This window comes from Gorilla gorilla, chromosome 2 (assembly GCF_029281585.2).
Source record: "Gorilla gorilla gorilla isolate KB3781 chromosome 2, NHGRI_mGorGor1-v2.1_pri, whole genome shotgun sequence".
NCBI lineage: Eukaryota > Metazoa > Chordata > Mammalia > Primates > Hominidae > Gorilla > Gorilla gorilla.
This window is the reverse complement of record NC_086017.1, coordinates 23922161-23936445: the sequence shown is the minus strand read 5'-3', so window position 1 is coordinate 23936445 and position 14285 is coordinate 23922161. Positions and strand designations below refer to the sequence as shown.

Below are 14285 nucleotides of genomic sequence, written 5' to 3'. Positions count from 1 at the left end.
AGCTGTCGAGGGGCGCGCCACCTGCTGGGAAATGTAGTTTCCGGCTGAGGTTGGCCTGGCCGCGGTTGCGAGGGCGCCGAGGCAGGCGCGCGGCGGGCAGGCCTGGGAGGGGGCGGGTCCGCGCGGGCTTCGGAGGAGCCCGCCCTGCCAGAGGAGAGGGAGGTCACGGCGTAAAGGTGCAGCTGCCGCCACCGCCGCTTCTGCAAGGTCTCAGGGACGGGCTGCAGCCATGTCCTATTGCCGGCAGGAAGGTAGGGAGGGCGGGCTGCCACGGAGACCGGCCTACGAGGGCCTGAGGGAGACACGCGGGCCCCGGCGCCCCGCGACCACGCTGGGCGCGGGCCACCTGAGGCGCGGCCCAGGTGCCCACCCTGGGACACTCGGAGGCGGGCCGGCTGGGGGGTCGCTACTCCTGTTTTGCGGATGAGAAAACCGAAGCTCTGGGGGGAACGGGGCTGGTCCAAGGTCACAGTGAAGCCCGAACCCTGACCTCAGAGGGGCCTGTGCGTAGGAAGTCGTAAACTAGGTCCGGTTGGGGCACGGGAAGTGCCGAGCACGTTGCTTGTGGCTCGAAACTGGGAATGTATGGTGGTTAATTATTACTACCGCTCCTGCCATACCCCACGTGTTTACATTTTGCATGCGCCTTTAAAAGGCGCGTCCCGAAAAGTTGCCACTCGGGGTAGCGTGTGCTGTGCTGGAGTGCTAGGAGTTCCACTAACGGGAATGTTTTTGAGCCCCCTGCTACCTGTCAGGCACTGTTCAAGGAAACTTGCCTGGCTTGTCTCACAGATCTCGCTGCGACCTTTGTAAGTCAGGCTCTGTTGTTGGTCACATTTTACTGAAGAGTAAAGTTAGCCACAGGAGACATGGCTAAAGCCACTCGCAAATCGTGGAGCTGGGGTTTGAGCCTGGGCATTGTGACCCCAGAAGAGCCTTATCCAATCTAGTGCCCAGTGGATTGCAGGGAGAACCCTGCCTACCTACCACCCCAAAGTTGAGCTCCGACCACCTACTGCTTCCTTGATGTTACTCTACCCAAGAGCTCAGAAGTACCCGAGCCACAGGTCGGAGGGCCTCCCCACACACTGCCACAAACTGGCTCCTTGGCCCTGAGCTCCCACCTAACCCCTCCAGGCCCTGGTATCCAGTGTTGTAAAATGAGATGTTGGGCTTCATTGATACAGCAAATATTCATGAAGCACCTTCTCCGCGCCAGAGAAGGGGGGATGGATGGTTATAAAACTACAGAGAGAGTTGGAAGTCCCCCAGAAATTCTTTGGTGAATACTCCAGCTCCGTCAGTTAATTCAAGCAATCTGAAGCCCAGAGAAGGAGGTGGCCTACCTGTAGTTACACATCCAGTTAGGAGACTAGCTCAGCCTAAAATTCTGAGCGTTTTCCCTGGTAGCGCTGTCTGCTTCTAGAACCTCTCCTCCTCTGGGTCGTAAAGCCATAAGACTCACTCTTTAATGAGTACTATTATATTTCCGCTGATTACTACTTAATGTGTGCCATAAGCAAAAGTCCTCTGCCCTCACCACTCTTTTTAATTTCGAGTCTTTCTCTAATTTACTTCATTTAGCAAATAATTTTTGAGCCTTTGGGTATAATGAGGCTGTGCTGATAAACAAGACCCTCCTTCTCTTTGAGGATTTACAGGAGGCAGTTTTCTCTGGAAAGGGGAGGCTAGGTCCATCTGCCTCCAAAACATGGAGCCCTGTCTTTTCCTGCTTCAAAGATCTCAGTTCGGAGATGAGTGAGAATTGAAAGCACTCACTTATAGGCCTTCCTTAGTATTTATCTTATCCATACCACTGTCCCCATAAGAAGTCCCTAACTTCCCCCCCAACTGATCCTTTATGCTTCCCATAGGATTTTAAAAAAATGATCCCAAACTTCTTACTGTATCAGAGCTTATGTGATCTGGCCCTGTCTGCCTTTCCAGCCTGGTCTCTTCCCACCCTTTTGCTGCCCAGCCTCTAGCCTCTTGGCTATTCCCTTGGTTTGGTATATCCTGCCTTCAGCTCTTCCGTGGCTGACTCCTCATCCTTTAAAATTTAGCTCCAATATCACCTCCTGACCCTTTGTGTCTTTCACATCCTGAACTGTCTGAAATGACCTTTTTTATTTTTTGCCATCTTACTTCCTGCCTGTCTTCTCGCACTAAGCTGAGAGCATCAGATGGGCTGTGGAATCCCCAGCATCTAGCACAGGGCTTGGTGTACAATGGGTGCCCAAATCTTTATTGAATCATGCATTTACCTGCCCTCTGTCCTGAGTGAATCACTTGCCTGTGCAAGTTTATTTCAGGGGTCCACCTGCTACCCAGCCTTCAGGTTAAACTCGTTGGTTTGGCATTCAAGGGCTCTCAGCCTTGCACCTGGGCCTTGGGCTAGCCACACTTCTCCAGTGTCAGCACCATAGTGTTTCCTTCTTAGTTTCCTCTTTCTAATGCAGAGCCTGCCCACTCCTGTTGAGTCAACAATTATAGAGCACACGTGATGTGCCAGCCATTGGGCATATAGTGGTGAGCAAGGTGACACATTCTCTGCCCTCCTGGCATGGTGGAAGAGATTGCCATTAAAACATCACCAGACAAATGCATGATTACAGACTGTCATAAGTGACATGAAGGAAAAGCCCAGCATGCTATGATCGTTTAGTGAAAGGCTCTATGGGGTCTGAGAAGGCTTCCTGAGGCTTCAGACATCCTTTTAAATGCCACTTTCTTAAGAAAACCTTTTGCAATCCTAAACACGTGTGAGCGAACACTACTTAAAACCCTCCTTTTGCCCTCCAGGCTTTGCCCAGGATGGTTCCTTCTGGAATGTCTATTCCCCTCCTTCCCTCCCTGAAGCTCTTTGTCAGGGACAAAGGTAGGATCCCTCCCCTTCCGTCTTCTCCACTGGATGCCTGTGTCCTATTCATCTGTGACCACCAGGTACTACCACAGAGCTGGAGCTGAGGAAGGTTCGTTGAGCTAAACTTCTAACACTTGCATTCTTCTTAACACTCTGTCTGAAAGCTATTTGTGTATTCTTCACAGACACTTGATTCTGTGTGGGGGAGTTGTATCTTTCAAAGGGATTAGATTCTAAACATGAAAGTCCTTAGCAGTCAGATTTATCAAACTCTTAGAAACCCCTTACCTCACTCAAAATACACCACAGGCACCACTCCCTCTGGCTTTAGATCTCTTTCTTGGGTTGAGCTTCAGAAAGTAGTGGTTGGAATTGTATCACAGGTGTATTGAATCAACTTAGCCAAAAACGAAAGAAAATAAGTCCTTAGTGCAGGTTGCCATTCTCAAACATGACCCTGGGGAGTCAGCATCCATGGGAGACAATAAACTGCTTCCTCTGCAGGACACAGGGGCATTCATTCTGGGGTGGATGAGCTGAGAGATTCTGGTGTATAAAGATCCTCCCCTTTCATGGGGGAAATCAAACTACTCATCCAAGGGTTTTTTGGTCTCACTCACTTAATGGTGATAACCATTCTGTCTTCCTGCTTTCTGCTGGGACTGGGTGACAGAGCAGGAGTAGCGTGATTTCGGACAAACACTGGCACTTTAAGTTCCAGCTCCCTTTCTAGCCTCATGCATTTCAAGGAAGTCACTTCTCTTCTAACTACAAGCAGCCAGAAAGAGCAGACAGTAAAACACAGACAAGACAGCTGGGACACAGAGGGAGGTGGGGGGAAAGTCTCTTGGGTGACTGCCAAACTTCACCCTCATACAATGGGCCCCAGTAAAACTGTGGGCCTTAATAAGCACATTCCTTTCCCTTCAGGTGTACTAAGATAGGGAAGCTAAAAGCAGTCTTGGGGGGATATGCCTGCAGCTGCAGAAAGATGTATGGAAACAGACACACCAGTCTGCCTCCCAGATAAGCACAACAAAGAGACATAGAAGCAGTCCAAGCCTCTGATAAGCTCTCCCACCCTGAATCCTTAAAAACTCTTAGTCTGTAAGAGAGTGTGGCTCTGACCTAACTCAGCCAGCAGCCCCTCTCAGGTTTGTTGAAAATAAACCTGTCCCTGTTGACTGAAAAGCTACCCTTCGTGTTTCTCTCCTCTTTAATTCTTACACTGGGGTCTTCAAGCCCTAATCCAGAGTTGTTTCTCCATTCATTTTTTTCAACAAATATTGAACACCCGCTTTGTCCTTGGTACTATTCTGGGCTCTCAGGATACTGCAATGAACAGAATAGACAAAAATCGCTGCCTCTGAGGAGCTGACATTCCAGTGGGGGCATCAGGTGGTAAACATACATAGTATGTTGGGTGAGGAAAAGCACTTTGGAGAAAGATAAAGCGGGATAAGGGAGATGGGCAGTGGTCAGCGACGGTGGCATCTGAGCAGGAGGTGAAAGCAGGGAGAAATCGCTGTGAGGGTACCTGAGGGAAGGGAAGGTGCTCCTGGAGGACAGAACACCCTGTGCAAAGGCCAGAGGTAGGCATGTGCTCAGCACATTCAAGTAAAAGCAGAGGCCAGCGTGGCTGGAGTGGAGGGAGTGATGGTGGGAGATGGGGTCGAAGAGGTGAGGGATGCAGCTCTTTCTGGATGTATTTGAAGATCGAGCCATTCTAATTTGCTGTTGGAGATGTGAGAGAAAGACGGGTTGGGGTGGCTCTACCGAGAGTAAAACTAAACAGCTGGGGGTGGAAGGTGTCTTTGTATCTGACTGCTCACTCAGTTCTGTTCTCAGCCCCACCCTGAAGTCCTGCACTCAGAGTAACCCCTTGGGCCTCCAGTTCCCCACTCTGACCAAGGTTCTGGGGTGGGGACTGAGTTGATTCTGGGTGACCTCCTCGTGCACTTTGAGTTCAGCTTTCTTCACTGGTTAAGTCAGCACTCGACCATCAGCTCTCTCATTTCCAAAACATTATTGACATCTCTGAGCCTGTGATTGTCTCTTTTCCTGGCCATGCTATCCTTGATGCCCTTTAAAAATTGCTGTCAAGTGGGATTCCAGCTGACAGCAGAAACTCATTTCACCTCCCCAACCACGTGAGGTAGGTAGGTGGAGCTGGTGGTAAGGCCTGGTTTCTGAGGCCCAGATGGTACCTGAGCTCATACAGTGGGAAGTGCTTAAGCCCAGATTTGAACTCCAGTTCTCAGACTCTCTGTGATATTGAAATATTGAAGCCACTGTGCACCAGAGGGTTTAAGGTAGTTTTCCACCTCCTTCAGAACATGCATATTCAACTGCTTTTAAAGCTTATCTTAGAAATAAAAACACAAGCACTTTTAAATTTTATTTCTCTAGAGAAATTGCTGACAAATGTCATGAGAACTACTAGTCTAGCTGATTGTCCCACCAGTTGGCATCTTATGACTAGTCTGACCAGTCCTTTCTTTCACAGTTAGGTCTGTTAGGAATAGGTAAGCCTTGTCCTTGCATCAGTCCTTGAATCGACTTTTAAACGTTCCAGAAAGCAAAGGCCCTCTAGGACAGGCATGCAATGGACAGTTTGTAGGGGACATACTCCGGATCTTTCAGACCAGAGTTCCTGTTCCTGTTCTGCCTTCATTTACTGCATGTCTTTTGGTCTGTTTCTCAGATCCTGTGGTCTCTGTAAAATGGAGATAAAGTAATACCCACCAGTGAACTCACAGATGTAATAAAACACATTGCATGGGACAAAAATGTGTAAAAGATACAGCTGTTACTGTTCTACTTTCGATCCAGTGTGAACTGTGCTGCAAGGGAAAATGTCCAGGAAGGCACATGTGAGGACTTGGCCCAGTGGGAGGGACCTGGAATTCTCAGTGGGATTGTGCTAGGCTGGTGTTTCCTAACCTGGCTGTGTATCACAGTCACCTGTGAAGCCCATGAGCTACATGGACATGGCAGAGAGCTCGATTCAGCTTTTCTTGGGTGAGGCCTGGTCTCTCTATGTATGGCAGACCCCAGGAGGGCCTCATACTTTACCACGTTTGGACCCTTTGCTTTCTGTGTCTGTGACTGGGCCTCACCGTTGGGCTGCGCTGAGCTGCCATCTTGGTAAACAAAACTGCCAGAGCTGAGTTGCGAAATTTGCATCAGCTCATTCTGCTTAGCGTTCAACATTTTTACAGATTGCTTTTGAGTATTTTGGAAACTGGCCAGAATAGTAGAACCAAGGTTACTAGGTACTTTAACAAGCCCTGGCTGCCTGGTCCAAAAGCTTTCCCAAGTCAGCCACAGGGGAAAAGCAGTCTTCTGTTGGATGACATGCAAGGTATTGAGGCAGAGACCAGCTCTGGGAGCAAAAGCCTCCAGTGGGTTGGGGGTCCTGGCCCTGTGTGCTGAGGGTTTTTTGTTGTTACTCTGTTCTAGTGTAAGAGACCCTGTGCAGTGTGGGCATGGCGTAAGGCACCAAAGTGCCCTCCCTCTGTCCCCTGAACTGTCCTTCTCACTGGAGATGTCGGTTTTTGTTGTCACCGCCCCCTGCCTTCCAGAAGCCTCTTCCTTAATTACTTCAGCCCAAGCATGGGCCCAAACCTTTTTCCTTGCTTTCCCCTCAGCATAGCTGTGACTGAACTTTGCTAAATATAAACAAAAAGTATAAAGTGATCAGAGATGCCCACAGCTTTCACAGAGCCATGTTTCTGCAGGTCAGGCCTCTGCGCCCACAGTGGCCACTCACTCAGAGCCATGCACTGTGGCTCTCTGCCAGGCACTTTTGGCCATACCTGAAGAAGTCTTCTTAAATGCTTGGCACCTCCTATCCCCTTCCAGATGAGGGTCCCAGTACCCCAGATCTCCTGGGATCAGAATGCATGGTCAGTTGGTCTGTAGAATTTGTCATTCACCTTCACCAGGAAAGTACAAGAAAGATCTTATTTGTTTACTTGGCAAACATTTCACTTGATTCTAAGCTTTTTGGGGCAGAGGTTGGGTCGGAATTTATTGTATTTATTCATTGCCCAAGGTGCACAAGCTCTCAGGCAGTGCCCAGTCATGCTAAGTGCTCAGTGTCAGCTGTCAATTATTCTTGTGCAAATGTTGGTGCGGGGCAGTATGGGTGTGTAGAAAGGATCTCCAACAGTGTAGACTTCAGAGAATCCTGTCCTGTGTGGCCCAGCAAGTTACTACTCACAGCCTCAGGCTCACCACCATTAAAAGGAGATGCTGCTACCTCCCTCTCAGGGTGGCGATAGGATGGAGGAATGAGCTCACACAGAGGACCAAAAGATGGACTGGCTCTGTCTGTTCTCTGGGGACAGCTGGAGAAACTGATGACCCACCGTGCAGCGTGGGGTACTGAGGACAAGGTGCTCCTTGCCCACAATGGGAATATCTGACACATACCTGTGGTGTGGTTAGCTGATGGCCAAAGTTTTTAGGAAGGTGAGGTACAGTGTTGACAGCTACAAGGTGTAGCAGAGAGGGCTGTAAGGACCTCCCTTCTGCTTAACTCAGCCTTGGTTTTCTGTTGTACTCGATGGGGGCTGAGGGTGATAATACTTCATAGGGGGTCACTGTAAGGCAGTGAATGCACCCACCCTGGTTTGGCCAGGACTGATGTGCTTTTCTGTGCTCACCCAGCCTCCAATGAGGAGAAGCTCCTAATATAAAATGCATTTGACTCTCACTGGTCTGCTTCCCTGGAGCCCTCAGACCTTCCAGCAGCCAGGCCCCAGGGTGAGGGCTCTGGTTGTGAACAAGGTGCTCTGCACTTTAGGCCTGCTGGCTTTCCCATGCTGGTCCTCACAGGACCACAGTCCTGACCCTAACCACTGTTGGGTTTGTCCTAAAAAAATAAACTGCAGATGGTCACAGTTAAAAAGATCTGAGAAGTGCTCCTCCCACTGCCCCCCTCCAGTTATTATACTTGTTGGGAAATGGTCCCCCAGCCTCTTGGACTGTGGGGAATGGAATGGCTGCAGTGTTCCTCACCTTATGACCCTTCCTTCTGGCCACGATTAGGAGCCCAGAGGCCTAGTGGGGGGTGCTGGCTGTTGTCACTCTCAGACCACCTGTGTCCTCAGCCTTTCAGAGGCAGGGGCCTGTGGCTGCATCAGCTATGTGGGCTGCAGTGATCTGTAGGCTGAGGACCCACATCACTGCACACTCACTTTGCCAATGTGCTCAGTCTTCCTTCAACTTTTTATGCATTCTGAACCCTGTGGGTCAACCCCAGGACACTCTTTTTCTTCAGTGCTTTTTTTCCTGCCCTGCCCCTTATCCATCCCCTTTTGTTTCCTACCCCTAGCATATGAGAGCAGTTTGATGGTCACCTCACATAGGGATGGCATATGGGAGAGTCTTCAAACTTGGTTTGTGTGGTGGCTGCTTTGGGTTTAAAGCTGATTCACTGCTCTTGAATGAAATATTTCTTCCTCTGTTCTCCAAACACTAGGGAAGGATCGAATCATATTTGTAACCAAAGAAGATCATGAAACTCCAAGCAGTGCAGAATTGGTGGCTGATGACCCCAACGATCCATACGAGGAGCATGGTGAGTGACATGTGGCCTCCCAGGGACCCACATCAGGGCACTGGGGAGAAGCTCAGTGTTCTTAATTCTTTCCCATGTTTTCCTAGCCAAGGCCGAGTTTTCAGGTATCTATTCTCAGCCATAGACCATCTCTGAGGGCAGTGGTTTATCTTCCTCGGAGGTTTGAGGGACTGTGCTTTCCAGCCTTGTTCTGATGTACTTCCCTGGCACAACAGCTAAGTTTTGGGAGAGGGTATTAGTAGATTCCAGCAGTTATAGGTAGGTTAAGGTGACAGGGCTTTTGCTCAGACAAGTTGCCAGACTGAATTCTGCCACATCTACCAACTTTATTAGCAAGTAGACAGCCATTCACCTTGTTCTGTAAGGTTGGTGAAGTCCCTGCTGTCTCTAACTGCTCCAGCAAGCACCTTACATGAAAAGGTCACTTGCCACAGACAGCTTTCCAGCAGCAGGATTCAGCTAACCTAGTCAGAGCTGTTGCTCACTCCTTGGTTAATGGCTGAATATAACAGTGGTCGCTTAGGCCTAGGACATTGTTCCAAAGGATTTAGGCTGCTAAACTCACTAGATACTTATTACTGCAGACCGTGTGAGGTGGATGTGTGTGTGCAGTGTCCATGAACAATCTACGTATTGTACAGTAGTCACTTCACCAATCAAAAACCACTTCTGATGTCCATGATGACAACTAATCTTCTACTGCTAACTGGTAATTGAAGAGCTTGAAGCAGCCGCCTCGAGAATATGGACTCCTGATTGGAATTTCTCAAATGCTAACTGATGTGTGTATATTCCTTGTAGGACCCTTCACTTGTTGCCCTGACTGCTCCTAGGGGTTAAAGCATAAAATACATATCCAGCACCCAGTGGGAGCAGTGGGAAATGCAGACATTATACAAAGTGTTAGCATTCTGAGAAAGACAGCTGCAAGGGTAATCTTGATCAGGGCTTACATGTCAATTCTAGTACCTTGCTTATCTTTAGATCCATATTAAGCACATTTCATTAATTGATCAAGACTGTGGAGCCCTGCAGGACAAATCGGGCCTTGTTTTGTTTGCCTCACAGTGTTATTAAAAGCAGTATGTATCTGCCTTTAGACTGGTCTGCCCCCTCCAGATCCCACCATTCTTTACTGTCCCTGTTGTTTTTTTACCTGCTTCTGTCACTTGCAATGTATCTGCTTGGATAGTAGGTATACCATATGATGCATTTGGCTTTACAGCCCCTTATAGTGAATACTTTGTAAAAAGAAGCCTATAAAACGCAAAGAACTCTGGAACCCAAGTTTCAGGCTCTTAAACTGCAAAATTAGTAAGTGGACCAAGTAAGCCACCATTTTATGCCATCTACCTGCCTTCCAGCATCCAGCTCTGCAGCTGAGATGGTGCTTGGAATAGCTAAGAGTACCAAGAAAAAAAGGTGGCAGAATTAACTTTCCTAGAATCAAAACATCAAGAGGGCCCTAAAGATCATCTGATCCAATGAGAAAACTGGGGGCCTGGGCGGGGGCGGAGACTGACTCAGCCAGAGACTGGAACTTCAGGCCTTAGACTGCATGTTTGACAACACACTGCATCTGAGCTTTATGTAACATGCCAAAGGTACCCTCTGTGTGGATTTATATTGTGTCCCTGAAATGCAAATTGGCACCATGTGCTTTGTGAGGAGGTATCTCATTCCAGCTCACCTGCCCCTAAGAAATAATGAAACAAGGACTCCTGGAGACCTAGGTTATAAATTTTTTGTTATGATTTTTTTTAATCAACCACCTGGTCAATTTGTACTGGGTTGTAATTTTTAAATGTCAGTATTACCTCTTTTGGAAACTGGTTGTGCAGGTTTGTGAGCAGATTTGAAGCTCCAGGGGGCAGCATTTGCAAATGTTTCTCCAGCACTGAGGTCCCTTTCAGGAAGTGGTGAGATGTAGGGGAAGGGGCATGGACTCTGGGAATCCTGTCAGCCCAGTCTGCAGTCCTCACTTGGACCATGAACCCCAGAGACTGCATGAGTAAACTGGGGTTAGTAGCACCCACTGCAGAAGGTTGTCAGAAGGCTTATGTGAGTTACCAAACGTAGCTTAATGCAGGAGAACTTGATCTGCAACTGCTGATGGTCCTGGGGGTCTGCGCCTGCTAAGGGGGCAGCACTAGTTGGCATCGTCCTTGCTATCCCCATTTTACAAGTAAGGAACAGGAATAGCTACAGCAGATCCATTGATCAGTGGAGCTTCCCAAGCTGGAATTGAGAGGCAGGCGGGGTTTCGCCTAGGACTTTGGACATTAGTGCAGAGTGCCAGGCTTGGGTACTGCCCTGGAGTGAAGAATCATGTGTAATTTCACAGGACCTTTTAGAGGCTCTCTTAGAAAGTACTTTCAGTCTCTTAATAAGAATCATGTAAGAAACTTCTATATGAATCATGTCTTCACAAAGCTGAAAATGAAGCCATCGTTTTGAGAGCATTTTGGAAAACCAAGAAATACTATTTAGATGTGAATAAAGTTCAATGATAAGAAAAGGTATAAAAGTCAAAAGTAAGAAGCCTATCAATATAGTGAAAATGAAAACCCATCTATAACCTTGCTTCCTGCCCAACACATATGTGCAGTTTAACAGGTTTGGTTGATTTTTACAAGAATGCACTCGCACTAATGGTATGCCACCAGCTTCTCATTGTGCAGCATGTCTTGGACATCTTTCTTCGTCAGTACATAAGGAGCAACCTCCTCCTTTTCACCAGTCCCCAGGCTATGCTGAGCTTCTGAGAGCAGCTGCAGGGCAAGAGGGGCTCAGGGGGCAGGGGGCAGGGAGCATGGGGGTGGGGTGGTCCTGATCATCCATATGGGGAGGGGGATTGGAAAGAGGAGATCAATACCTCAGTTCCTTAAAGTGTTTGGGCTTTCAAAAAGCTCCTCACTAACCATCCAAGTGATCTCCTCTTCTTTGGGTTAAATGGGTCCCGGTATTTAATTCTTGGAGCACAGCCTCAGAGCACTGAGAGGTGGCTTAGAATAAATTAGTGTCACACATGGAGACATATGTCATTGGTGGCTTCTCTCCCAGGTGGGCCAAGGAATGCTGGATATGTGCTAGGCTTTAAACCTAATCCAAATCGAGGTGTGGGTCCATAGGCAACAATAGTTCCTGTTCTGCACCCCCTCAGTAGCCTGTGAGGACTGGACTAGTTTTGTATTTTCTGAAACTTTAGAGAACATCTCTCTATCTTCCTGTTCTAGGATTGATACTGCCAAATGGAAACATTAACTGGAACTGCCCATGCCTTGGGGGAATGGCCAGCGGTCCCTGTGGAGAACAGTTCAAGTCAGCCTTTTCCTGCTTCCACTATAGCACGGAGGAGATCAAGGGGTCAGACTGTGTAGACCAGTTCCGGGCCATGCAGGAATGCATGCAGAAATACCCAGACCTCTATCCCCAAGAGGATGAGGATGAGGAAGAGGAAAGAGAGAAGAAGCCAGCAGAACAAGCAGAAGAAACAGCGCCCACTGAGGCCACTGCAACCAAAGAAGAGGAGGGATCAAGTTAATGAAGGCCACAAGGCACTGGGCACCAGTCCTTTTGGAGTGGACCTTTTGCAAAAGGCCTTGTCATCACCTTCCAAGAAAGTTTCCCTCTGTTGTCCTGTGCATTATAATATACAAAATAACTTATTTTGATGATCAGAGGTCTTGACCTCTTGACATATACACTGAAAAAAATGGGGGTTGTATGTATGTGTGTCCTACCCAAACCTGTGGCCGCCACTTTTGAATTCTCAGATTGCCCTGAATTTTGCCACTTTTAAATAACGTGCTGAATAAGCTCAGCAACTAAAAACCATTACCCAAGAACGTTTCTTGTGAGTGAGCTGATTTATTCTGATTCATTATATTCCTTTTGGTAGATTTTATACCCCTTGGGGAAATAATACAAGTAATAGAAACAAAAACATCTTCTCTTAAAAATGCTGGGATGGGGCCATATCTACTAGCAGAGGCCAGATGGTCAGATACTATTTCTGCAAACCCATCTTGACCTTGAGTATGTGAAGGGGTACTGTACTTCATTCCTGATACATTTTGGTTTCCATTGTAGGTGTTGAGCTCCTGGTTTTCTGTGTTTGGATGATGAAGATTTGGACCCTTCCATTCATAATCCCTTTCTAAGTGAAGGGAGAGGCTGGCTTGGCTGTTCCTTGTTATTCTGAAAGCCCTGGTTTGGGGCCCATGTTCACACTGGCTCTCAGTCTAGTCAGGTGCAATGTTCTTGAGAGGTGGGGACCTAATTATTACCAGAGTAGCAGCAAGAGAGGAAATGTTGTGAATTAAGTATTCAATTAAAAGGAAACATGATTTCTACCTGATTTTGAATGTGTCCTTTGTTTTCACTAGTTAAAAATGTTTTCTATATAAAAAAGTAAAAATTATGAACAATTCAATTGAAATTCCTCTTGAAAGATACTGGTAAACCAATTTGAGTCCGTTAAATTTTCTGTGTTGAGTTCAAAGGAAGCTCACTTATTTTATATGTGAGCAGATGCCTTCACACAGACATTGCAGTTAGTCTATGAGGTGGGGAAGGCTCTTCCTATTTGAAAATAGATTAACTTGCCTAAGGTAACTGCTAGACAGTTTTCAGGCTGTGGCATAGTAATGCCTCATTTGTCTCAAATGTGTTAAGTTATTTATGTAAAAAATTGCCTTAAAACTTAATAGCTTGAAACAAGGAATCTGGGCATGGCTTACCTGGGTTCTCTGGCTCAGTGTCTCATGAGGCTATGATACTTGTAGTCATCTCAAGGTGTGACAGGCCTTTCAAGATCGCTCAGTGGTTTCTGGGAGGGTTCGGTGGGTTGAATCTTGTGGGTTGTGGATTGAGGGCCTCAGTGCCTTACTGGCTGTTGGCCAGACACCTCCTTCAGTTCCTTGCCACATGGCCTTTGCCTTAAAGGGTCAGCTCACAACATGGGAGGTGGCTTCCATCAGAGCAAGCGAGAGAGCAAGATGGATGCCAGAGCCTTTTCATCACCTAATCTCAAAACGGACATTCCATAACTTTACCATAGTCTGTTTGTTAGAAGTGAGACACAGCCCACACTCAAGGAGAGGGACACAAGAGTATGAGTAACAGGAAGCTGCCTGCCACACTGGAGAATGAGGCGCCACCATGTTAAAGCTTGAAAGCTTGAAGGCATGGTTAAAATGCAAGGATTTGTGGTTGAGAGGTGTGTGGAGGTAGAGAACTGCTTTCTATATCCAGAGCTTTTTTAAACCTTGCTTGATTAGGAGCTAAGAACCTGGAGCTGGCCAAGTATGGAAGGCATGACAGACCCTAACGACTTCTTTTAACAGAGTTTTGCACATTTAAAAACCATATTTCTTTTGTTAAAATTTTGGTCACAATCAAGGTGTTACTGTTTTGTGACCACGTCATGTACCCCATTTATTTGATGCATTCATGGAATCTACAGTTCCAAGCCCTAGGGACATAGAGTGATTCATTCATGGTACTGCCCATGATGCTACAATCTAGCCAGGAAGTCAGCATTTACTAGAAAGCAGAAAGGAATGGATGAGTGTTACATAATGGTGCTGGATTTTCAGGGCTGGGTTCTTCCAGCCATGGTAACTTACAGCAGAGATTCTCAAACTGTCTACCCGACTTGACTTGGGTTAGGCAAAAGGTTCCATCCTTTTCCACTTATCAGTGGAAAAACAAATTGGTGATAAGGAATTGGCACCGTATAAGCAATTGGAAGTGGGTGGAGATTATGCTTTACTACAAGGGGTTTGGATAATTCATATTTAAGTTGCTGTGTATCTTTAAATGTAAGAACAC

At 47.3% G+C, this 14285-nt stretch overlaps 1 protein-coding gene across 2 annotated transcripts; it reads left to right on the top strand.

Moving 5' to 3' along the window:
* The first annotated feature begins 26 nt into the window (after positions 1-26).
* Positions 27-12810, top strand: CHCHD4 (coiled-coil-helix-coiled-coil-helix domain containing 4). 2 transcript variants are annotated; one of them, XM_063703648.1, is made up of 4 exons: positions 27-251; positions 2803-2972; positions 8352-8450; positions 11687-12810. In XM_063703648.1, exons 2-4 carry the CDS (start codon positions 2912-2914, stop codon positions 11992-11994), a joined length of 468 nt encoding a protein of 155 aa, XP_063559718.1. In that variant the 5' UTR covers positions 27-251; positions 2803-2911; the 3' UTR covers positions 11995-12810. The 2 variants fall into 2 exon arrangements, with proteins under 2 accessions (XP_063559718.1, XP_004033706.1); XM_004033658.5 differs by lacking the exon at positions 2803-2972 and having other exon boundaries at positions 31-251.
* Positions 12811-14285: the final 1475 nt, after the last annotated feature.

What these genes read in the sequence shown, in the direction of transcription:
- CHCHD4 (XM_063703648.1), top strand. Translation starts at nt 2,912, where the DNA reads ATGCCTGTGTCCTATTCATCTGTGACCACCAGGTACTACCACAGAGCT. An exon ending in CAGAGCTGGAGCTGAGGAAG is followed by an intron (nt 2,973 to 8,351) that starts GTTCGTTGAGCT and finishes TCCAAACACTAG; the next exon opens with GGAAGGATCGAATCATATTT. An exon ending in CGATCCATACGAGGAGCATG is followed by an intron (nt 8,451 to 11,686) that starts GTGAGTGACATG and finishes TTCCTGTTCTAG; the next exon opens with GATTGATACTGCCAAATGGA.